General features: G+C 33.8%; 1 protein-coding gene across 2 annotated transcripts; it reads right to left on the bottom strand.

Annotated features, from left to right (window-relative positions):
• Window positions 1-223: 223 nt before the first annotated feature.
• On the bottom strand, window positions 224-26,672 carry LOC144980768 (serine/threonine-protein kinase PAK 1-like). Of its 2 annotated transcripts, XM_078928547.1 has the most exons (17): window positions 26,578-26,659; window positions 25,249-25,328; window positions 22,227-22,328; window positions 16,140-16,225; window positions 15,310-15,416; window positions 13,753-13,912; window positions 12,745-12,806; window positions 11,808-11,915; window positions 10,205-10,380; window positions 8,622-8,808; window positions 7,623-7,715; window positions 6,445-6,544; window positions 5,195-5,291; window positions 3,776-3,875; window positions 3,108-3,245; window positions 2,582-2,675; window positions 224-859 (listed from the first exon to the last, which is right to left on the bottom strand). In XM_078928547.1, exons 2-16 carry the CDS (start codon window positions 25,302-25,304, stop codon window positions 2,589-2,591), a joined length of 1,659 nt encoding a protein of 552 aa, XP_078784673.1. In that variant the 5' UTR covers window positions 25,305-25,328; window positions 26,578-26,659; the 3' UTR covers window positions 224-859; window positions 2,582-2,588. The 2 variants fall into 2 exon arrangements, with proteins under 2 accessions (XP_078784673.1, XP_078784674.1); XM_078928548.1 differs by lacking the exon at window positions 22,227-22,328 and having other exon boundaries at window positions 26,578-26,672.
• Between the last annotated feature and the right edge of the window lie 246 nt (window positions 26,673-26,918).

Genomic DNA, 26,918 nt, shown 5'->3' with positions numbered 1-26,918 from the left:
CCATTATAACAGTCCCTGGTTTACACAGACCTGCCTAGTGCTACGAAAAATCCGTAGAATTACGAATTTTTGCCGCAAGCTACAAAGCTGAATTAGCCTCCCTTGATAATAAATCTTGTTGAAAAGGAAAATTTAGTCCCTTGGATCCTAAAATCAGGACTTTGAAGCATTTGTGTATCATAGCGATGACAAAATATTGATTTGTAAAGCTATTTATAGTGACTTTTTCATTTTTTTCCCTTGGAAACTACAAATCTTAAAAATTTCTAATAGGCAGGTCTGTAATACTATAATATCCACAGAAAATATTAGTAGAATGTCTTGAGGTACAACGTATTTTACATCCACATCTGTATAATTCATCACCCCTTGCTCTATGTCCCACTGGTATAAAATTTCTTTTACTCTTAAAACTATTTATATAGCAGTACCCCCCCCCCCCCCCTTGTAGAAATCTTCGTTATTATCAATGATCAAGAGTGATTGACGTGCACTTATTTTGCAGGTCTGATAACCCAATGCCTTATTGACCCATTGTTGTCATGAAAATTTCTAAAAATGACACATAATATTGTCCATTACAACAATATATGTTAAACTAGGCCCATAAGTGTGTTTGGATATCAGACCTGCATAATATGAACACGTTATGAACAGGTTTGACTGCAAATCTTCCATCTGCCAACTTCACACCACTCATCATCTTCATCAGCAACATCATCATCATCATCATCATCTTCATCAACATCGTCATCGTCATCATCTTCATCATCGTCATCGTCATCATCGTTGGTACCACTTATTAATGTCAATGTCAGAAGCCAGCAGTGTAATACAACAAATTGCAATCTGCATCTCCCTGTAAAGAAAAATTGTGGGGGAAAAAAATGTAAATGAAGTTGAACAAAACTGTAAATTTTAGTATTATAGCATATTCTAAATATGTTACGGTGAATGACAGAATCAGTCAGACGGTGAATAGGTTTGAACTGAGATATTGCCAAGTTTCATTAGGTCAATTTTTATCCAAAATGAGTTCTTGTCATAAATGATTAAATCAACCCTTTTTGTACATCTTCAGGAAATATCAAAGCTTAATTTCACTTATAAATATTTTTTACAGCTGGTCAAGTTGAAAAAGCATGAAATTTGAGAAAAGTTGCTGGATACCTTTCCCACACATCTGACCATAACTTCATAAAAAAATCACCCGATTTACTTCAAATAAAGATTAAAATGCTCTGTTGAGCATATTCTTTCAGAAAATGGAAAAAAATTTGAATCCAAAATTTTCACCTTCCGACTGATTATATCCTGCACTAACACAATTAAGTTGAGCAAAACTGTAAATGTTAGTATTATAGTTTATTCTAAATATACCTCTTCCTCTTCCTCCATCATTGTCCAACAAGTAGTGATTGGAAAGGAAAGCTGGTTCCTTAAGACAGTGCGGAAAATACTTTGTGATAGACTAACATCCAATCCAACGGGTAGCAAGTAATTACTACTGTCCTTCTAACATTGCAGAGAGCAGGATAAACTCGAGCTCCTTGAACATTACCGCTCTCAAGAACACTTTTTCTAAATTTGAGCTTTTTATATAGCGCAATTTCCACTAAACATGCTCAAAGGGGTCCCTGGCCAACAGCAATATTTAACATTTAGGACGGGACAGGATGCCTGTTAGGCGATATTACAATTTTTTCGAACAGACAACACTGTTAACGGCCAGGTACTCATTTTACATCTGGGTAGAGCCAACTATGTGCCAAGTGAGGCTCGAACCCATGTTTTCCGATCCGAAAGCGAGTGTCATACCACTATACCACATAGCCGCACATTGGTCATTTATCTTCCTGTCCCTATTATGTCAACAGCCCAACACATCACATTTTTGAGTGAGTACCTTTTGAACACCTCGGACACACAAATCCAAGTATCAGCAAGAACATCTAAAAAAGACATCCAACTTTACCTTTGTTTTTGTTTTTATGTTTTTAAGTGTTTTACGGCGCTTGCAACACATTTAGGTCATATCAGCGCCAGTAAAAATGAAGAAAATGGGATAGTAAAAGCATTCTAGAATTACAATTACAGCACCCAAGAAAAGAAAAGACAAAGAGAAACTGGTTCAAATAGAAAACAGATGTAAATTCCAAGAGCACACTATCAAAGTACTTAGTTTGAGATCACCAAAAAGTCTAATCCAGCTAGTCCCCACTAAGAGGAATACACTCAAAATGTTTACAAATCATATATAATAAGTAAACAAAACATAATACAGTACATAACAGAGAGAAAGGAAAAAATATAATCTCCCAAAGCTAACTATACATTTGACTGTTTCCCTCCCAGCCAGGGTATCCGACCAGTGCCAGGACAAAACCAAGTGATCTCATACCAAGACAAAGACAGAAAGCAAGTTGGAAAACAGATTATATAGAGGGATAGAAGACGGTAGTAAGTGCTTCCCTGCCCACTATGGGAGCTTAGACTCAAATTATGGCACAAGACTGAGGGGTAAGAGCTGAGCAGGTAGCTGGTACAGATAAGTAAGCAAGTAGCAAGTGTATATTCTTACCCATATCTCAGTGTCCACTCTTCTGGGCATCTTTGGCTGCCATGATGAGGGGTACAAGACTGGCCAACGGTTTAGCCAACCGTAAAAATGGATGCTGGGAAATAAAAAAAGGATGAAACTGTGTGAAATTTTTTTTAAAGCATGGCTGGGGGATACCTCTCTCAAACTATTATGATCATTATTAATCTAAAAGCACAAAAGTGTGTGTGTGTGTGGGGGGGGGGGGGGTGTTAACGGTGTTTGTGATATTTTTTGGGCTATTTCAGCTCTAGTATAAGGTTTATGATAGATTAATAAAAAGACTTTTGAAGGGTGGGGAGGGAAAGAAATCTGTTGTCTGGACTTGATCCCTCTAGCTCAAATGATGTTCTTCTTACACGGCCGAAAAAGGTGCTTATCAAAAACAAAACAAAAATCCCATCTCTTAAAGATGAATAACAAAATTAACAAAAAAGAAAAAGACAACAAAACAAAAAACAAAAAAAACAAGGATATGATCCATTCCAAACTCCTCCCTGTCCCTTACTTTGAGTAATTCTGATGCAGAGCATCTTTTGTCCACATCGACGTCCAAACATTTGTCCAAAAAGTCCTGGAACACAGGGGACAATTTGCTCTTCTCTTTGATTTCTGGCTTGCCGTTGGTGGCTATCAGGTATAAGGCCTGGGGGGGAAGGAATCAGAAAATTAATTTAAATCAAAGACTCATTAAACTAGGCTATATTTCTTTTAGAAAAAAATAACATATGAAAAAAAATTTTGTAATAAAAAAAATGTTTTAATTGAATGACAGAGAGGGACAAAAAAAATTTTTTTTTTCTTCCCTTGTTTTCGAAAGAAATTTCCCTTTTCAATTTTTAACATCTTAACTCACTCGACTGCGGCTACTTTTGCCCAGTCAACATTTACACTTTCCTGAGACAAATTATTAGCTATATTTGTAGATGAATTAAAACTATATTCATGTACATGCAACAATTCTTTTAGATTGAGTATCTGCTTAGATCTTTTAAAAATTTTGACAAGTACCAAAAGTCTCTTGGGAGAGTACATAGCATGGAGTCAAAAGGCTCAGGGTTGAGTGGGTTAACACCTGGACATAACACCAACTTTTAGCAGTGGATGACATATAATGTATTATGTAATAGTCCTTTTCACTAAATCAATATCTCACTGAAAACTGTGTAGACTCACCCTGAGTGGATTTTCATTGAGGTACGGTGGTTCTCCTTCAATCATTTCAATAGCCATAATACCCAAACTCCATATATCCACTTTCGGTCCGTATTGTTTTCTGTCAACAAAAGATGGATACCAAATGACCATTATTTCATTTTTCTATTTAAAAAGGGGTAATAATAATAATAATAATAATAATAATAATAATAATAATAATAATAATAATAATAATAATAATAATAATAATAATAATAATAATAATAACAATAATAATAATAACAATAATAATAATAATAACAATAATAATAATAATAATAATAATAATAATAATAATAATAATAATAATAATAATAATAATATAATAATAATAACAAAAATAATAATAATAACAATAATAATATTAATAATAACAATGATGATGATAATGACTCTTACATAGCGCACGTTATCCTCAGCCATGAGGTTCTTAGTGCTTTACATAACACAAAAAATAATTTTTACTAAATTACATGATATTCAAAAAGAAAGGTTTTAAAGTTTTCTTGAACACAGACAATGATTTGGACTGCGGAATGCTCTGTGGAATGGTGTTCCATACAGACAGACCAAAATGAGACCTTGCTCTTTGTCCAAATATGTGGGATAGCCAAAGGGGTGGGGTCAAGATCGGGTAGTCGAATACTTCTTACGCAATTTTGTAAAGTAGGGAGGACCACCGCCCCCTAAATTGTACCAACTGTCGGATTATTTCTGTGGTGTAATGGTAGGACATCTGAACTGCTTGCAACACATTTAGGTCATTTCAGCGCCAGTACAAAGTAAGAAAATGGGTGGTCAAAGATTCTAGTTTTACAAGTTGAGAGCATACAAGAATAATTAAGACAAAGGGGAACTAGTTCAAATAGATAACAGATGTAGATTCCAAGAGCACACTATCAGTGTACTTAGTTTAAGATCTCCTCAAAGTCTAATCCAGACACCAGCACATGTCCCCACTAAGAGGAATACACTAAAATGTTTACAAACCAATACATATTTATAACAAAATAAAAAATGTTACAGTACGTAACAGAGAGGTGATTTACAAGACAAAAAAGGATAATCTCCCAAAACTCTAACTATACATTTGACTGTTTCCCTCCCAGCCAGGGTATCCCCCCCAGGGCAAAGACAAAACCAAGTAATCTCATTCCAAACCAAAGACGGAAAGCAAGTTGGAAAACAGATATTAGCAGATAGAAGACACAGTAAGTGCCTCCCTGCCCACTATGGAAGAAAGTATGGTTTTGATAGTGAATCTAGAGACAGAAATCATAACACCCTTTCCTGATGTCACGGTTTATCATTCTTATCGCGTTACAACTCTCACACTCCCACTTCAATTGAAATTCAAATTTTTAACACATAAAATCCTGAAAAAAAAAGCTTCCCCACCTTGTGACCACTTCAGGGGCCATCCAGTACGGTGTGCCCACCATGGTTGACCTCTTGCTCTGTTCTGGAGACAGCTGAGCACAGAATCCAAAGTCAGCTGTAGATTGAGAAGGAGAGCAATGATATTTTAGGTAGCGTTCCTATAAAGGAGAACGGCCACAAGCAACAAATTAAATGTCTGTAAATTTTTTCTTTAATTCAACATAATAATGCAATCTAATTTAATTAATTTATACATCGTGCAGACCCCACAAAATGCTCTAAGGCACTACAGACACAAAAACAATGGGTAACACAAAACACAAATACTATTATGATGTAAAAGCCTGCCAGCCATAAAACTTCACAATTTCTTCTCTTATCCATAGAAAGTCTTTAAAATGCTTGAGAATAAATGTAGTAATAGTTTAACTTGGTCAGAGCCATTCAGCCAATGGAGCCAGAATCTATTCTGGTTTCTATGGCGTGAAACGGACAATGGCAATTGCTTGCTACCATTTGGATAGATAGAACGCTTTTACCAGATCTAATAGACCCAGCTATCCAATCACTGCTGGGTGGATAAGAGGTCAGAAAAAAATCTTGACTTCACCATGGATCGATCTCAGTCCCTTTCTGTGTAAAGTGATTGTTCTACCAACTTAGCTACGGGAACCCCCCTCCCAAACTTTTAATCATGTTTGCTCAAAAAATTTTGGTTTAAAATTTTAAAAATCTCTATTTTGTTTGTTTGTTGCTTTAGGTCTCTTCCAACACAATTGAGGTTATATGAGAGACCGCTGAAACAAAAAAACAAGCAATCTAACAAAAATAGTACAAATGTAAATCAAAATCATAACCTAAAGATATCATAAGCTAAATTATAAATAACCAAGAACAAACAGGCAGAAGATTTACAGAAAAAAAAATATCCCCTGTCAAAATACAATCACAAACCAAAGAAGCAGGATAGGCTAGTAAAGAGAAGAAGAAACGACATCACTATCGGATCGTACACCCATGCGAACATCATAGGTATATGATTCAAGGGTGATGCTCCCATCCAACCACCCGCAAAAATCTCTATCTGGAATAAAAATGCCGAATTTGGCTCAATCTGTTCCCCCCCCCCGTACCTTTCTGGTACGAAGCAAAGACCCTACTACTGATCCACACTGGCCTTGTATACTATTCCATCATCATGGGATAAAGCAGGCAAAAAACAAAGGCTTGGGACTATCTACGGTTTTCAACTTTTATTTCCTACTTACTCAGTTTGACACTGCCGTCCATGCCCAGAAGGATATTGTCACTCTTGATGTCCCTGTGAATCACCTGGTTGTCGTGTAAGAACTCTAAGGCTTGGAGACACTGGAGGGAGGGAAATTAACAAAAAGAAATATTACCCTAACATTATTCCAAAGAACCTAAGTTGAAAAAGTGTTTGTCACTCTGGAGTAAAGCTTCAGAGCCATTCGGCCCATGTAGCTGGAGTTTATACTGTGTATAGTGTAGTATAGTGGCTGAGTGGTTAAGGCATTGCACTGTGACCCAGAAGGGCCCGGGTTCGAGCCCTACTTCAGGCACTTTCGTATTTTTTTCCTTGAGCAAGATTATTAACCCCCAATTTGCTCACTTGGACAACATGGGTGATTCCTGTTGACATCAGACATCTTGTTTGATGAGTTATCTATATTCCTTCGTGGAATGCCTAGACGACGATGTCTTATGATGTCGTGGCGGAAAAGGCATAATTTTTTTTTTTAATAGAGTAGTATAGAGCATAGAGTATATAGAATGAAACAGACAACAGCAAACGATGCTAGTCTATAGCAAAGTACTTTCCACAAGATCTAACAGACCCAGCTACCCGATCACTGATAGGTGGACAAAGAGGTTATTATAAGGAAATATCAACTTCACCTGGGAACGATCTCGGTTCTTTTGGGTGTAAAACATTACCAAGTGACCTAAAAGGATCCCCTTTGTTGCTTTGTAGTTAAAACCAAAAGTTCATAATTGCAACTAATCTTTTTGGAGTAAAAGGCAGATCTTTCAGAATCAACGTCAAATTTTATGCTATGGATACAATGACCTAAAAATGGAATTTAAGAAAAAACCCATTCCATTTCACAAAGTCGTAACTCACCTCTCTACAAACAGCAGATTTTTCACAATCAATCTCAAACTTCATGTTAAATTTTAAACAGGTTTCACTGCACACACACACACACACACACATTTACAAATTTTCCTTTATATTATCATGACAATCTAATATAAATATATTTGTATTTTGTGTTTACTTGAGAAAGGCCAAAGGCCGAAACGTCGTCTATTTTGTGTTGTTAATATACGAGTCAGATTTACTCACTTGATCTTAATCTCAATGACAAATAGCGGACTTTAAAAACAAACGAAATCCAATTCAAACTGACATATAACTCACCTCTCTACACACAGCAGCAATTTGTCCTTCATCCATACAAGTCTCCGTCACAACGTCTGTCAAAGATCCTCCCGCCAAAAACTCCATCACAACCTGAGGGAAGAGAAAGAGTTTTGAATATTAAATATAACGAAATCATCTTTAGCCCTTTCAGCTCTGAATTCTTCCCTCATCAATGAAAATCAACTTCCCTAAAAACACAATTTTTTTCTATTAAATTTCTTAATACACACTGATCCCTCGCCCCCCCCCCCCCCCCCCCCCCCTCCCACAAAAAATCACAATACAAAATTGGTTCAGCTGCTCTATACATAGTGCTTCTAAAGAAAAATAACTGGAAAAGGCAGAAATACAAATTTCAAAAACAGAAAATCAACACAAACCCCATCCATCGATTTTTAACTCATAATTGCCACAGTCTTCTAACTCAAAACCTGTCTCTTTTTGGGGAAAAAATCCAAAATTGAATAGAGAGAAGAAAAAAACTGTGTCAATCCAAAATGTAGAGTTTTCATCACACTTAAATCTAAGAATGTTTACTTTAAATTGCTTTAGAATTGATGAATACCATTACATTTGATCACGCATCCATGTATAAGTAGTTAAAAATATATTCAATGACTTCCTTTCAAATTAGAGTCCAAAAACTGTTTTGAAATTTGACAAAATTACAACTATCCAAAACACGAGACTTCAAGAGTGTTTGTTGAATTGAATAGTGTAGGTATCGTATTCTGGTACTTTGCATTGATAAAAAGAAAGACAAAAGGGAATGATTCATAAATAGAATTTAAGTCAATCGCGTAACCAAATGAACAATTTTCCAAATTGCCTTTGATAAATCGTAAAAAACGTCTTTGAAAGAGTAAAACAATTTTATAGGTCTCACTACAATAACTCTGGCTGACTGAGATAAATATCCATTATTTAAAAGGATAAAATACGATATATCCATGATAAACGTTTATTTTTTTAAACAAACAAAAAACAAGTCCCTACCCACAGCTCCTCGCCGACTAAATAACTGTCCAGATAGTTGACAATATTGGGGTTCTGGTTTTCCCTCATGACCAGGATTTCGTTGATGATGAGCTCCTTCTTGGGTTGTTGTGACAAATTCATGGTCTTGATGGCCACCTCCCTGCCAGTTGCCACTTCTACTGCTATGTACACTGTTCCTGATGCTCTGTTTGGACACAGAGAGAGAGAAAGAGAGACACAAGTGTATCTCAAATTATAATCTCAAATCGAGAAGACCTTTCCGCCTAACAATAACAAAAATGGCAGACTTCAGTGTGGAGGAGAACTGGAGAAAAATGTGAAACAGGGAAACACCAAGAGGAGGAAACATCATAAAAGATCCCATTAAAAGAATGCCTGTATTCCACAACGCCAGGAAATACTGGACTTCCTCAAATCGCCTAGACATGGCAGAACTGCATCAAATATGTGAGGAAAATATGAAGAGGAAAGGAGCCAAGAATTAGTGCAAAACATACAAAGACTCCATTTACAGAACTAAATAAGCATCGTCAATTCAATGAAAATCCTTTTGAAATTGAAAATTTGTTGCCATGCATCAAATATTAATAACTTCGAAGTGTTTTAAATCATACTTAGGGCAAATTCATAATTAATTGAGCAGTTATGTGGTCTTGTGGTATGACACTCGCTTTCGGATCGGAAGGTCCTGGGTTCGAGCCTCGCTCGGCGCATAGTTGAGTCCTTGGAAAATACTCTTTACCAACATTCTCTCACCATAATCAAGTGTAAAATTAAGTACCCAGCCATCAACAGCGTTGTCTCTGTCGGAAAAATTGTAATATCACCAAACAGGCGTCATGTCCCGTCATAAATGTTAAATGTTACTGTTGGCCAGGGACCCCTTGTAAAGCGCTTTGAGCACGTTTAGTGGATATTGCACTATATAAAAGCTCACTTTTTTTTTTTTTAATGCCACTGGGGAAAAAATGTGCATCAACCCTAAATGTATTGTGTACTCAATTTGATCAAACATCCAGTTCCAAGTGGAAAAAGTCATACTTTCAACTATTAACCTTAAAAAATAAAAATCAAGAGGAGAAAAACAAAAAACAAACCTGAATTCGACTAAATTTGAACAAAGAAATTTGTATCTACTGATTCAATCTGTACACACGTCAACTCTCCAGTCCTATCATTCCAACATAAATCCCCTCCACTTTAATTGAGCTTTTATATAGCACAATATCCACTAAACGTGCTCAAAGCGCTTTACAAGGGGTCCCTGGTCAACAGCAACATTTAACATGTAGGACGGGACATAACGCCTGTTATTACAATTTTCGGACAAGACAACGCTGTTTACGGCAGGTACTCATTTTACACCTGAGTACGGTGAGAGAATGTGAGTAAAGAGCCTTTTCCAAGGACTCAACTATGCACCGAGCGCGAGGCTCGAACCCAGGACCTTCCGATCCGAAAGCGAGTGTCATACCACTAGATCACATAGCCGCACTTACCCTTGTCCAATTTTCTCCATCTTGGTGTTTTTCCTATTGGGGTCACCTATAGACATTCCAACATAAATCCCCTCCACTTACCCTTGTCCAATTTTCTCCATCTTGGTGTATTTCCTATTGGGGTCACCTATAGAGACGATGGTCCTAAGCTTTTCCATTATTTCCTCACTGGTCATTTTGGCCTTCTTTGGTTTCTCTGCCTTGTGATTCGTACCCGACTCGTTTGTCTTCTCATCCTGCTCTAAAGGCTTTGTGTACTGGGGACCACAACAATTAGATAATGAAAAATTATAATCAAACAACTCAGTAAAGTAAATAGTTTGGGTTGTTTAAGTTAAGTCAGCTCTTTGTACAAACAAGTTTTTAGGCAATTCAAAAAATAAATTAATTAATTAATTAAATTAAATTTCCTTTATTCATCCCCAAGGGGAAATTTGACTCTAGGGTCTATATCCAAGGGAAGATTGGAATAACCCAGGCATGAGCAGAAGTGCAGCGACGCAAATTGAGCTAGGGCGAGGTCACTGACTCAAGGCCATACAGCGTAGCAGCAGCGGGTGATCGAGCTCGGTACCTTTTGGGTACGAAGCAAAGACTGTACCGCTGAGCCACGCTCCTCATTCCTGCCAATCTCTAAGATTATGGATCATTATATCATTACTTAAGTCGAAGAGGTTGGTGAAATTCTGAAGATGACTTAAAAACATTGTCTTCTTGTGTGTGTTAAGTGTTACAAAAATGAATTTTTATTTCAACCTCTGTTAAAGTGGGCAAGTGGCAAAATTTTTCTTGCGGTTACCACAACAAGTTCTCAATACTTTTGTTATCAAATATTTTAACATTGCTTACGCATACAACACTTCATGGTAATTAAAGCACCAGTAAAATAAGGGAAGAGAGGAAGAATAAGAGAAATATGGAGGAAGACAGTTGAGAAGGAAAGAATCAAAGTGAGGTTTACAGCCCTGAAGGGAAGCCTTGACTGCCGCAGTTGACAGGACAGGAGAAGCAGAAATGTGTCAGTCCATGACATAATCAGTCGAAAGATGACAAGTTTGGATTTGCATTCTTTTTTTTTATTATTGCATTTTCTGAAAGAATATGTTCACCAGAGCATTTTAATCGTTATTTGAAGTAAATCAGTTGATTTTTCGTGAAGCTATGGTCAGATGTATGGGAAAGGTATCCAACAACTTTTCTCAAATTTCATACTTTTTCAACTTGACTAGCTGTACAAAATATTTAGAAGTGAAATTAAGCTTTGATTTTTCCTGAAGATGTACAAAAAGGGTTGATTTAATCATTTATGACAAGAAATCATTTTTGATAAAAACTGACCTTCTAACTAAACTTGGCAAAATCTCAGTTCAAACCTTTTCACCGTCTGACTGATTATGTCATTCACTGTAACATATGTTCATGTCCCTATATTATTCTCTAGAGGGAACGATGGGAATAAGTCAAGTAAGTCAAATCAAAGTAAAGGAGAACAATAGGCTAAGATAAACGAATGCACAGAGGATGACAGAAGAAATGCACTTTTACATCTCGCCTGAAACAAACAAATAACCATTTATCGAAATCCTCTTCTGAAACGAAAATATCCTGATATTTAACAAGACTCAAATGACTATTTCATCGAACCACAGGGAAAATATGAGCTCTTTTTTCAACCAGCACTTACTATAGATTTAGTTTTGTCTGGCCTTGCGGCTATAGGTGGGGGTGGTATATCTTCGTCCTCTTCCTCTCCATTGGCAGACACAGTGGGACTTGTGTCTTGTTTGTTAGTCTGAAATCATGAGTGAGAATGAAAATAATAATAACAACAATAAGGATATTCATTTATATTACGCTTACTATAAGTACCTTTTTATTAAGCGCTTAGAGTCTGGTGTCTCGCTATATAAGTTTTCAGCATTATTATTATTTATTATATTATTATTATTATTATTATTATTATTATTATTATTATTATTATTATTATTATTATTATTATTAATTATGATTATTAATATTATTATTACAATCACACCGCCACAATATGTAAGTGCATACAATTAATATAAATCAACTCAGACATTTATACTAATTAAGCTGAGTAAATGTTATAATGAGAACTGGTTTTGGTCCATCAAATCTATTCTAATGAAATAGATTAAAATATTTGTTTAAAAAGGTGGCTTCGTTGCTACATTTTCATCATGAAACTGGGGGAAAAATTCCAAAAACGGCCTATGAGAAAGGAGGTGATTATTTGATCTTAAAAAGTTTGAGAGGAAGAGTATAATATTATAATGTTAGGTTGCATAAACATAAAGGACAAGTTTAGTTTTGTTGATACATTTAAAGCAAAGAACAGTAATTTATTGTATGAAGGATTGGGCGCAATATAAATAAATTTCAATCTTATTATTATTATTAGAATTATAAATCAATAAGATTGATTTTAATCTTGTAATCTTGTCTTTAATTATTAATTTGACAGATAGCCAATGAAGTGACAAAAACATGAGTGTGATATGATCTCTTGTCCTTTTCTTTGATCCCAGAAGAATGATTTTGATTGTGTTGCAGTTCAGTTGGTATTTCCGTAAAAGTCAATTCAAATTCAGGCTTACCTGAGACAATATAACCATGGAAGAGAGCTTATCTGATAAATTGGACTTGGATGAACTTTGACCTAGAAAAAAGAAAAAAGAAAAATCACTTTTGAGGATCCCACTCCGACGCACTTGATAATTAAATCAGGATTAATATTGACCACATCATTATGTACCTCAACAGCAACAGTTCCAGCCACAGAGCAATGACAGCGATACGACTCAGATCATCAACAGACCCCAGTCAAAATGGTCTATTAAAGTAAAAACCGTGTCAGACGTTTTGATGACCATGTTTTTGGCTCTCTCTTTATTAAAGATGACGGAACGGACAGTTGATTTGGTTTATTTTTCACACACTTGATTTAACTTTAATTTTCATTCGTCTAAATAAATGGCTTTTTAAAAAATAGAACAATCAACTATGAACTTCCCTGGAGAAAACAAAGCAATAGAATTGTCTTTTACTATTATGAATATATTTGTTATAGGAATGAATGATTTTGACAATTTTTTTAATTCACAAGTCTTTAGCAAGTCTCATTTAAGGCCAAAATTTAATATTTGCTGAAAACAATGTGTATGTGAGAGAAAGCGAGAGAGAGAGAGAGAGAGAGAGAGAGAGAGAGAGAGAGAGAGAGAGAGAGAGAGAGAGAGAGAGAGAGAGGATGGAGAAGGAAGGGAGAGAGAGAGGGGTGTGGTGATGTGTGAGAGAGAAGAGAGAGATGAGAGAGAGAGAGAGAGAGAGAGAGAGAGAGAGAGAGAGAGAGAGAGAGAGAGAGAGAGAGAGAGAGAGAGAGAGAGAGAGAGAGAGAGAGAGAGAGAGAGAGAGAGAGAGAGAGAGAGAGAGAGAGAGAGAGATTTGAATGGATTGATGCAATTGTGATGTGCCTAGAGCTTTATTGTACGGAGGAATGTGCGCAATATAAATAAATTTCAATCTTATTATTATTATTATTAGAATTATAAATCAATAAGACTAATCTTAATCTTTTCGCCGGATTATAAAACATTCATTCAACATACTTGCAGGTTTCATGTTGAGCATAAATTTGTCGTCCTGTCGTTCCTTGGCTGATGTGTCGTAATAGTTGAGAACGTCCAAGACAGCTTGGGGATTTTTCTTCTGTTCTGATTTGGATATGTTGGCAGATTGGAGAAGCTTGGCCCATGATTCTGGCATACCCTGGAAGATAAACAACACATTGTATTAATGATCATATCAAGAAGAAAAAAAAAACATTACAAAATAAAACCAAAAAAAAACATTACAAAATAAAACAAAAAAAACATTACAAAATAAAACCAAAAAAAACATTACAAAATAAAACAAAAAAAAACATTACAAAATAAAACAAAAAAAACATTACAAAATAAAACCAAAAAAAAACATTACAAAATAAAACAAAAAAAAACATTACAAAATAAAACCAAAAAAAACATTACAAAATAAAACAAAAAAAAACATTACAAAATAAAACAAAAAAAAACATTACAAAATAAAACCAAAAAAAAACATTACAAAATAAAACCAAAAAAAACATTACAAAATAAAACAACAAAAAGCAAACAGCTTTTTTTTTTAATGAATTAACAACAACAACAACAACAACAGTAATACAATGCAGCATGGAAATCTCAAACAAGTTGGAACCGGGCCTGTTTGTTCAAGATTTCCGTGTTCGAGATTATCGTGCTGCACTGTCTTTCGTTTTCTTTTAGTAAAATCAAATTGTCCTCTCTCAAGTTCATACGACAAGGAAATCGGACAACTTTTTTGTTCGATTTTCAATTATGCTGAACTCAAGAGAGTTAAGTAAGGAAGCAATCCATATTATTTCTTTCACCCATCTTACAGACACAATAATTCAGTGCAGGTAATTAAAGTTATTGTCGCTTTACAACATCAAAATCAAAATAACAAAATGTCTTGGAACAAACCTATGGCAGCAATTATGCTTTGGCAAAATAAACCCACTCAAAATGCTATTTCATGATATATTGGATTTTTTATAAAAAGGCCCATTACAAAATATTGTAATATAGTTATTATTCCCCTTAGTACAAGCAAACGTCAAGTCAGTTTTTAATTTATAGCTTGTAAAAGAAGTTTTTTTGTTCTTTTTATAATTTCTTTTTTTTTTAAACCTCTTTTTTTTCTATAACTTCTTTTTTTTTTCTGAAATAAAAGAACTGAAATATCAAAAATATCTCAAAACCACTTACAGTGAATTCTCCTGTGTAAGGGTATATCAAAAATATCTCAAAACAACTTACAGTGAATTCTCCTGTGTAAGGGTATATCAAAAATATCTCAAAACAACTTACAGTGAATTCTCCTGTGTAAGGGTATATCAAAAATATCTCAAAACAACTTACAGTGAATTCTCCTGTGTAAGGGTATATCAAAAATATCTCAAAACAACTTACAGTTAATTCTCCTGTGTAAGGGTATATCAAAAATATCTCAAAACAACTTACAGTGAATTCTCCTGTGTAAGGGTATATCAAAAATATCTCAAAACAACTTACAGTCAATTCTCCTGTGTAAGGGTATATCAAAAATATCTCAAAACCACTTACAGTGAATTCTCCTGTGTAAGGGTCAAACCCAACGTGTACTGTGTGTTCAAAGTTGGACGGGAAAGAGATGACTGGCTTGTCATTTGTAAGCTTGACCATTTTACCTCCTGGAACACAAAACAAAACAAACAAATTCTGACGAATTGGACAATAAATCTTCTAAATTAGGTACTTAGCAATTATGTGGTCTTGTGGTAAGACATTCACTTTTTGATCGGCACACAGTTGAGTCCTTGGAGAAGACTCTTTACTTGCATTCTATCACCGTACTCGGGTGTAAAATGAGTACCTGGCCTTTAACAGCATTATCTCTGTCCAAAAAAAAAATGTAAGAACACCTAACAGGCGCCATGTCCCACTCTAAATGTTAAGTGTTGCTGGTGGCCAGGAACCCCTTGTAAAGCGCTTTGAGCATGTTTAGTGGATCTATATAAAAGCTCGTTATCAAATTAAGTTGATACATAATTACATAATTAGAAAAAAATTAAAATTCTTAACTCTACGCAAGCCTTTTATCAAGGACCACCAATGGCTACAAACCTTCTTTGTATGGTCCGGGGGGGGGGGGGAATTTGACATAAAATGTTTCAGCTTACAAAAAGAAAAAAAAATCTCTGACTCAGACAATGAATGGGTGCATTTACTGTTTAATTGTTCATTTGTATAGTGTATTTTCAACCAAAACCAAAACTTGTCATATTTTTTTATTAAAGTTTTTAAACATTACAGTTGTGGATCAAAGATCACCTTTCCATATCAAAATCTTTCCAAGAAAAATATTATTGTAATAAATAATATATATATCAGTAATTCAGATGAACTTTCCTGACCTTTTGTAATCTTGGTCTTTTTCTTTTCTTCCTTACTGTCTGGTTCCCTGGGTAAAGGTTTGTATTCTTGAGAATTGTTCATCTCCCTGTAGTGGTCAAATGAAAAAAATACATAAATAAATTATACAATAAAGTTAAAGATGAATTTTAATTGATCTGCTTTTTAACAAGATCAGAGTCAATTTACTGTAGCTTAATTTATTTCTTTTCTTTTTGTTTTTTTTTCTTTGTTTTATTTGTTTGTTGGTGTTTTATTTTTTTTTTGCTTGTTCTTTTTTATCGAAATTGGATAATATTAAAGAAACAAACATTAATTTAGCTGTTTGTTTCTTTTGTTTGGTAAGGGTTATTTGGGGGGGGGGGGGGGGGGGTTATTTGTTTCGGGTTCTTTTTGGGGGTTTTTTTGGTTGTCTTTTTATATTATGCTGGGTTTTTTTTTATGGAGGGAGATAAGGTGGCATTGATATGACAAATAAATTTCTGCAATTTGAATATTTTTTAAGAAGCAAAAGTGGAGAAAACAAATTTCAGTTATGTGTCTTTAAATAGTATAGAAGAAATAATAAAGGAATTGTAAGCAAAATACAAAGATACAATACCTTGCCAAGGTCTTCACCCAAATAAAAAAATGTTTTTTTTTAAACATTGCAATTCAAAAAATAAAAATGGATAATGTAATCATCACGGGATGTTTGAGGTTGGGGAGGAGGGGTGGATGGGGGGAGTGAAAACCACTTATCATATAAATCTTGTCATTTTATCTAAACCTATTGATAACTTTTAAATGGATTGATAAGTGAAATTCGTGTTTCACGATGCATTGATTGACAATTTGCCTTTACACTAACACTTTAACACTTATCTAAGCGAAGAAAAAGAACTGAACAAGTGTGTATGAAAGGTGCCAGACAAAGCAAGAAACAAAAATACAAGAAAAAAGCATCCCAAAAAATCAGTCGACCTATTATTACATAATGGTAGCACATCAGTAATCAGAAGGTTTGAGGTTCGATCCCCAGTAGAGGTCGACTGATATTTTGGGATGGTTTTTTTTCTTGTATTTTTCTTTGTCTGGCACCTTTCGTACACACTTATTCAATTCTTTTTCTAAACATTTGTATATATCACTATAACTAACCAAAACATAATAATAAATAAAATCTATATCAAAACAAAATTACAATATTTTCACAAATTTTAGTTTTCAGCAACAGAATCCGTAGAGAAATAATCTAAATTTGAATAAAAAAATTTGTAAACACTTATTGAATTTGTATTAGTGGCACATCTGTACGGGTGCTGGTATCACAGTTTGCTACTTTGATGTGAAATTTTAGTCAGACGTTTATAATGTGATGAATAAAAATATAGACAGAAGTTACAGCTTAACAGAGTTACAGTATACTATGTTCTGTGTATGTCTTAACGTAATTTTTTTTCTTGAAATCAAATAATTCTCTGTAATTTCATATGGAGAAAATCAACCATGATAGCCCGACAATTATTTTTTTAAGCTAAACTAATTCCAATGAATTCTACTCGAACTGACAAAACACTTGTTTTGTTTTTTTTTTTTTGTTTTTTTTTTTCATTTTGGCCAGAAAATTTTTATATCAAATATTGATTAAGATGAGAAAAAACTCACAGGCCTGGCCAAAATGACAACAATAAAAAATGTCATCCATAAGAAAAGCAATCCATCTATCTACATCTTTTTATGAATATTAAATGAATATCTTAGAATATTGTTATTGTGGATCTGAATTGGTTTGAGAAGAGGAAAAACGTCCCCTATTTTGCAATAAATAATATAAATAAAAATAAATAAATAAATAAAATTTATAGAAAACCAATCTCAACTGAATGTGCTCAACTGTTCTTTATAAGACACAATTGAAATAAAATATTTTCAATTTTTTAAAAAATGAAATGTTACAAGAGCCAATCTATTAACCACTGCTGTGTACAAAAGGAATTCGAAGAATGTGATTGTGAAATAGTCCTTCAAAATATTCTGTCTTCAGTCTAGACTTGAAGCATTCAATAGTATGAGCACTTCTGGTCTAGACAGAGAGAAATCCGAATAAAGTATCAAAGTGACAAAGTGGTTATGGGTAGAAATGGTGTAATTTAGAAATAACCTTAGAAATAGAATATTTTTATCAGATTATTAACGTACCTTGTACCAGCAGAATTTTGCCTATCTACTGACACACTTGATAATCTTTTATCTAAAAGCAACAGACGTCAGTAAATAATCTAAAATCTAAACTAAAAATTATAGCAGTTTGTCCTTCAGAGCCATTAGGCCCATGGAGCTGGAGCTTATCCCGGTTTCTATAGCGTGAAACGGTTGATAGTAATTCCTTGCTACCCTTTGGACAGGAAATCAGTCTATCAATTCCCCAACATCTAACAAAACCAGCTACCCAAACACGGCTGGATGGACAGAGGGTAGTGAGAAGGGGGTCAGAAAATAAATTTCGACTTCACCCAGGATCAACCTCAGTCCCTTTACAAGTGAAGCGAGTGCTCTACAACTTATCTAATGACAGATCGTGGATATACGGTAGAGTCACGCTCTCCCCGGCCAGGCGGAGTTGTCGTACCAGTAAGGTTGCGGGTTCAAATCCCATCACCGCTGCGAAAAAATTTTATTCTCTATTGTCTTCTGGCACTTTCCTACTCACTTCATCTCTTGTTGTTATCAACATAAGTGCCTGCTCCACTCACTTTTCTGAACTTATCTAATGAGACCCTTAAACAGAGCAGTTAGTAAATGTCCAATATTCTGTAACCTGAATTTCCCTATAAATTATGAAGACAAATATTTGTTAAAATGGTTTAGTTAGTTGATCAAGATGTTATCAATATACAACAATGTTGACAAAAGTTGTTAATAAAAATTTTATTATTCTTTTAATTATTGCAAGGCGTCGTGTAAATGTGATATTTATAATAATAGAAAAATATGAAATAATAAATGATTATTAAAATATTAAAAACCCAAGAGAATGGGAGAAATAGGATACAAACAATTAGGAGTGAACACATCATCATTATCTTATTCAATTTGATTAAGCAATGGAAAGGAAATGAAGACGCTATACAGTACAAAGAGAGTGCCAACAAACATGAAAAATAAGGAGGAGGAGGAGGAGGAAGAGGTTGAGGGAATTGACGAGGCAGAGGATGAGGAAGGAAGAGGAGAAGGAGGAGGAGGAGGAAGAGAAGGCAGAGGATCAGGAGGAGAAAAACAATCATTACAGTTACAGAGTAATATAGATTTCATTAGTACAAAATAATATTATAAAATGTATACACATTGGCAAACAATACACCACCAACAACAAAAATAATAAAATAAAAAATCTGAGACATTCACTAGTTTTTCATAATCCTATCACAAAATCAAAAGTATTGTCGTGTATATAATACCTCATCAATATGAAAGAAAGCATATTGGAAATAGTGCGCTAAGTTCGTAAAACTAAAATAAATTTTTAAATAAATAAATAAATATATATAAATAAACAAAACAGGAATTTAGAAATGTGGCCAACACACTGCCTGACTATTATCAATTTAGATCTATTCGTCTAACCTTGGTAAACTTTTTAAAAATACAAGGCAAGTTCAATTATAATTCGTCTATAAAATACGCTGAATAAAAACAATTTTTAATACAGACTACAAATTACGGTGAAAAAAAAAAAAAAAATGAATTGATACAGGAGTAGTTATTCAGATTTTTAAGACCCAAAAAGCCAGATTTTTTCCTGCTTACTACTATGGACAATAATCAGGGTAGCCAATTGAGGAACAAACAAAAAAATTTCATAGAAATTTTGCAGTGCAGGACTGAGAGACTAATAGTTATTCAACTTCTGATAAAATATCCACTAAATAAGCATTCAATTGCATTTTATAGAGTTTTAAAAATTTACATAAATTCTAATTTAATGGAGAAGTGGCAATCCAGGGGGGTGACATAGCTCAGGTGTTAGAGCACCCGCTTCACACACAAAGGAACAGAGATCCATCCCAGGTGAAGTCGAGATTTTTTTCTCCCCCCTGTCCACAATGCAGCGATTGGCTGGCAAAAGTGCTTTGCAATAGACTACCGTCCTATCCAAAGGATTGCAATCAATTGCTATTGTCCATTTCGTGCTCTAGACACCAGGATAAATCCTGCTCTTTGGCCCTAATGGCTCTGAAGGACTACAATAGTAATTATGTAATATTGAATTGATCATCATTCATTAGTAAAATAAGAATTGTCATTCCAAATAGAAATTAAAAAAAAAAACAATACAGAAACATTATCTTGATATAAATATTTGCTTGATGGATTAGAAAAAAAATTTTTAAAAAGGAAGTACCGTGGGTGCTTTCTCGTAGTTATGATGAAGTAGGCATTTCAATTTTTTTTTTATTTAAAAAACAAACAGTGATTGAGTTATTTACGATATGTGTAAAAACAGAACGTTTTAAGAAAAGAAATTGAGCAATTAAATTTAAGTTGAAATTTATGATTTCCACGATGGCACGTCAAACCATCTTATCATATTTTTCAGGAGACCATCAAAAGAATTTCAGTCTTTTAAAATAGTATGGATTTTCAACTTGATCAAACACTGCATAAATCGTGCGGCTATCTGGTCTAGTGGTATGACACTCGCTTTCGGGTCAGAAGGTCCTGGGTTCGAGCCTCGCTCGGCACATAGTTGAGTCCTTGGAGAAGGCTCTTTACTCACATTATCTCACCGTACTCATGTGTAAAATGGGTACCTGGCTGTGAACAGCATTATTTCTGTCCGAAAAAAAATTGTAATATCGCCTAAGAGGCACCATGTCCCGTCCTCCATGTTGTTGGCCAGGGACCCCTTGTAAAGTGCTTTTAGCATATTTAATGGATATTGCGCTATATAAAAGCTCAATTTTAATTTTTAAATCAAGATATAATGTAATCTCACGAGTTTAGAAAATTCTCATTAGAATAGTTATCTGCTTAAAATTAAGAATTAAAAAAAAAAAAAGAAGAAAAGTCTTTGATATTCAACAAAAACAACCACATAAGTTATTGCCAAACTTCTGTACAGGGTGTGAAGCAGAGGAATTTTAGCAGTTAGCGAAAAGAAAAATTTTCAGCCCACGATTGAAACTAGCTGAATGCAAGAAATGAATAAAACTTTCAAAATATATTCTATTTAAAAAACGGAAAGGTGTGGGGAAGAATCAGAAGGAAAAAAAAATATGAAAAATTTATAATAAAATGTGTGACAAGATTTATGTGTTTTAATGATGTAACTTCATACAAACACAACAAAAAGATTTTATTTACTAACAGTTAAATGTGTTAAATGAGAGAACATTATGCATTTCATAGACACTTTTGATATAATTTTGACAATTTTCATTAATTAAAATTAATGCCGTAAGTTTCTTGTATTACAAAGAAAGTTATATATCAATGCTGTAGCCCTTAAAAATTACCATCCAAAATCAACAATGGCATCCATGTTTGTAAAGATGAAAGAGTGTTAGAAATAAAAATATGCCTTTATGATGTGTTGATTAAACATGATATTGAGCACCATCTCATACATTTCTTTACTATTTTTAGTTCTAAAGTTTTTTTGATCACACATTATAAATATTAATTAAAACGAGTAAATCATAAAAACTAATCCTAAAAATAAATCTGATCAAATAATAAAATTAAAACATGATTGCTCGATGTGCACACATTTTCAGGTCTGATAACCGAACACAAATATGGGCTGATTTAACTTTGTTGTGGTTTGAGGGTATTTCCATGACAACAATGAGTCCATAAAACCATTTGGATTATCAGACCTGCGAATAAGTACATGTCGCTATTGATCCAGATAAATCGTTTAAAGGAAGCAGCTGTTCCAGAAGATGAAATTCTTTAAATTTACATTGTAGCTTACCTACGGTACAATAGAATTTGTTTTGTTTTTTGGGTTTTTTTTCTTTCATGTTCTACGACGAATCAATATGGTATTGTTTCTACACTACCATTCTATCATCATATTTTTCCCCTCGGTTTAATTACAATACCTGTTTGGAACCAATGATAGAAGATTATCGGCACTTTTATTTCCTTTCATCCTAGGCACTTGATGCTGTGGTTGTAGTTGATTTGGCATGAAAGCCGCACTCCTTTTGCAGACAAACGTGTATTAGGGTTAAATTTCTTTTTTTAATAATATAATACATTTAACACAACATGCAATTCAAATACCAAGGGGGGAGATAGAGGTAAAACAAAATATTTAAAAACAAAAAGAAAATTATGTTGCAATCCATGGTGAGTACTTTGATCAACAACGTTGCAGAATGGTCAAGAAAAACAACAACAAACATTCTTTATAAATGTCCACATTTTCCCCCACAAACAAATTATCTATGTAGGTGGATAGATGAAAAAAAATCATTATAAATTTACAATGTATAAAATATGATATTATACAAACTGAAAACACAAAATAAAAATATATATATATATATATCAAATGAAAAGAAAATCTTACACAAGCAGGATAATTGGAATTCAATTTGCATAAAAAACAGATGACAGTTTTCTCCCTTAGTTTCATTTTTATTTTATGCTCAGCTGGGACCATACTACTGCCTAAGCTTGCTTTGATTAAATTCAATTATTTTTTATTCCACAATTATTTTTTTTTTTATTAAAAAAAAAGAAGAATGAAAAATTAAACCTTTAGAGTTGCATACACACAAAATGAACATGAGACCAGCACACTTCAAAATTCCTTGATCATATCATGGTGAGCAAAGCTTTATAAAGCAGTATTCAGTGTTCACAAAATTACTTTTGCTTTGCATTTGGTGTCTGCCAGTTAGATTTAGATACGAGACAAATGATAGCTGTTTAAGCAAGAATACAGAGAGGACATGTTGAACCAGTGATAAATATAAACAGCAAAGTTGCGTGAGGATGTTGAACATAAATTAATCTTTCAGCTTCCATAAAGAACAAATATGTAATACAGAATGTTTTGGGCCTAAACCATTCTGATTCTGCAGTCAAAATAAAAAGTAATTAAATAGTATTGATTACATCTCATGTATGCATCTTTGATAGCGTCTCTTTTTTTACTTTTACAAACTTATAAAAGAACTTACTTTGAGTGATAAGAACCCATGTGGTTGCCATAAGAACAATACCCATCCCCTTAACCCACTCAAAAACACTAAAACACCAATCTACAAACTCAAACATTTTAAAATGTTCATTTGCACCCTGCACCATCAAAGACAGGAACGCTCTTCCCGAATCATGTGTGAACACAACAAATTTAGAAACATTTAAAAGAAGATTATCAAAATTCTTCAGCCTAAACACCAACAATGGCTGTCACTCTCAACAACTCTCTCCGCCCTCGAATACAAATCCTCGGAATTGAGTTGACTTCGATTAACAGTCAGATCCAGATCAGACCCCTGAGTTAAGAATGTGAATGGCTCATGGTCAAATAATATGGCAGGTGTGTGTTAACTCACTCAACCCTAACACTGACTATATCCCTAGTTTACCCGGGTTACTTTTACCCCATGCCTATTTATTACATATTTCTGAGACAAATTATAGGCGTAGTATCAAAGCTAATGCTTTTAGCTTTTGCATGTTAATGATAGTTGAATAAAACTATTCACGTACATGCTCATTTTTAATACAGTTTTTCCAATTTTGAAAAGTAGCAAAAACCTCTAAGGTTGAGTGAGTTAAAAACCTAGGGCCTCTAGACAATGAGACAAAGACCAAAAAAAAAAAAATGGTATTAGTATTAGGGCCATCATTTAATATATGGGTCTATATAGGGTACCTTTACATGGGCCTATAGGGCACTGTTATATGAATTCTTTTCTTCATAGAAGCTGTTGTATACATTTTTCAAAGGTAGACCAATTCCCATTGCTTTCAATTCAAGAAATGAAGTGATGTAACGCCATTGTTTATGTCATCAAATGTGGGATGAAAGGACATTTTTTCGAAAACAATCCAATTCTGCTGTACAATGACAAAACCTTGTATTTTTTGTATTTGTATAATTAAAATTTTGTCAAAAAAGAGATAGCAATATCTTTGTCACTGGAATGATTCCCTGCAACTAAACAGAAGGTCTATTTTAAAAGGACACATCGTATCTCTCACCTTATGAGATTGAATAGCTTTTTGGCTCTACTCGACTGTAAAATTAGGTTTTTTCCATTATGAAGAGTTTTGTCATCGGTGATAAAAATCCCATCCAGAGAACAGTGATAATACGTCACCAAAATTTTCTTTATTGCACTTTGTTATTATTGCATTCTGTCATCTATCTTTTTTTTTTAACTCACTCAATCCTAAAGATTTTTGCTACTTTTCAAAATTGTAAAAAATGTATTAAAAATGAGCATATACATGAATAGTTTTATTCAACTACCATTAACATGTAAAAATTATAAACATTAGCTTTGATACTAAGCCTATAATTTGTCTCAGAAAAAATGTAATAAATAGGCATGGGACAAAAGTAACCCGGGTAAACTACGGATATTAAGTAACCCGGGTAAACTACGGATATTATCGGTGCGAGGGTTGAGTGAGTTACTCAATAGGATCCAACCAGCATACAGAACTTATCTTACACAGATTCCATGCAAACAAATCACATGCAATGCACACTTTTCCAGTTTTTCACACCCATCACCTCCCACCAATATAACAACAGCAAATTTTTATTTATTTGGAATCCAAGAATTGCATGACAGTTTCAGTAAAATGTACAAGGATTGATCTTCTTTTCTAAACCGCATCCATCACCTTTCAATTCAAAGTAACCCTACAATTTATCCGATAGTTTTTGTATCCAATTATAATTTTGTCCAAAGAGATTGATTGAACTTGTGCTGGATTGTATATAAAGTATAGTTTGTAATTGTAACACAACAACAAAAGCTCAGATGAGATGCTTAATATCAGAAAATGAAAGTCATGCGACATAAATGTTCATCTAGCTCACTACAAATAAAATATAAAACAAAAATTCTTTGTAAGTCATCTACGTATTCTTACCTTGTGCTCTCCAACCTCACTGGTGGAGCGGGAGGTTTCTCCTCATTCTCAGACATACTTATTCCCCTTGAAAGTCCCAACTTGAAAAACAAATGACACGATTAAATAATCATTTTGGGTTTGTTTGTTTGGGGTTTTTATTGTTCCAATTTGTTTAGGAAAAATCTCCAAAACTTTGACAAATGGAAATAAATCATTGTCTTTACCATAAAAAAATGATTGTGTTATTAATATTAATTTAATTAAATTAGCTGAGAAGATCATGAGACAATCAAGACACAAGTTCTTTCCATCCAAACAAAATGCTTTCTTAAAGCTCTTTAAAGTTAAAGAATGAATCTTTGACACCAAAACCAATGTTATAAAAATACATACAGTACAGTCTTGTATCATAATCATCACCACCATCATCAATATAAATAATTATTAATATGATCATCATCATTACCACAATCACTAAATTATTATCATTATTTGTTGTTTTTTTTTTTTTAATCCTTTTCTTTTAAATTCATTATTCACTGTGGCCGTGGCTGGCTGTGGAAAAAGATCTAATGGCTGTAACTGTAATAATTTGTTGACGGATTTATCTATAAGAATTAAAAGAAGAGTATCTCATAAACTAAAGAATAATAAAGTGACTAAAATGTAACTGACTTAAATTGGGATTAAGTAAGTTGTCTTAAATAAGGTGAAAACCCTCTCAACAAGAGATGTCTTCCACTTCCATTACCTCCAAAGTGAAGAAAATAGAAAAGAATTATTTTTTTTAGTTAAAAAGCACAACTCTTTAAATAGAAAAATTGGTGAAACTACGAAAACATAAAACTTAACAATAATAGTTAACTCTTGACCAGGTCAGTTCCAGCAATCAGGACCAAAAATAAATATTTGTCAATATCAATACGAACGAAAACCAGTCGACAACTCTCTTGACTCTTCGATTTTTATTCAAAACTTTTCAGCAGACTTTGACTTACTCATAAAGTTTAGAAAGGCGACAATGGCAGGTAACTTGTGACAAAACAGTCATATGTTACACAATATATATATATAAGAGAGAAGGACCCTGTGAATCATTTATTCCTTCTAAAGTAATTTAAAAGCGTGAGTCATTCCCGTTATCGATCTGCGACTCATCACTTGACTGCTGACTGCTAGGAACTGCGACTGGAACCAAGAGATGGTGAGGGACTTCCTTTTGTCTTCAAAAGACCAACAAATCAATTATGCCCAGGCAATTGACGCAGAAAGTTACTTAAAGTTCCATAATTGAATATCTCAAAACAAAGTATAACTTTTTCACCAAAAAGTAGCCCATTCACTTACTTTCACAAGAAGTGAAACAACATCGGGGATGATGGAATAAGGAATACAATGGTTTACTGAGAACTCGGAACTCGGAAGTCGGACGGAAGGAAGTCTAGAACAGGGTTGCCAGATTATTTTTCAACAAAATGCCAGGGGAAGACTCAAAAAATGCCAAAACACTCAAAAAAATGCCAAAGTCTGTTGACTCCCACCCCCACTAAGAAAACTACTCACTTTTGATAGACAATTTATTATCATATCCTGGTGGCTTGCGTGTTTTCTTTTCTTTTTCTTTTTTTTTTTTTTGAATTATACTAAATTTCCTGTTGGGGTAATTATTTACCTACTGACTACTAAGT

Source organism: Berghia stephanieae, chromosome 10 (assembly GCF_034508935.2).
Source record: "Berghia stephanieae isolate SIO BIC M18660-M18661 chromosome 10, UCSD_Bste_1.3, whole genome shotgun sequence".
NCBI lineage: Eukaryota > Metazoa > Mollusca > Gastropoda > Nudibranchia > Aeolidiidae > Berghia > Berghia stephanieae.
Note: the sequence above shows the minus strand (reverse complement) of the source record. Positions and strands in the feature narration are given on the sequence as shown.

Coding starts and splice junctions, on each gene's coding strand:
- LOC144980768 (XM_078928547.1), bottom strand. CDS start 25,304: ATGTCTGAGAATGAGGAGAAACCTCCCGCTCCACCAGTGAGGTTGGAG. Junction 10,381..11,807: donor CAGACAAAACTAAATCTATA/GTAAGTGCTGGT, acceptor TGTGGTCCCCAG/TACACAAAGCCTTTAGAGCA. Junction 3,876..5,194: donor GCCCCTGAAGTGGTCACAAG/GTGGGGAAGCTT, acceptor TTTTGTTGACAG/AAAACAATACGGACCGAAAG.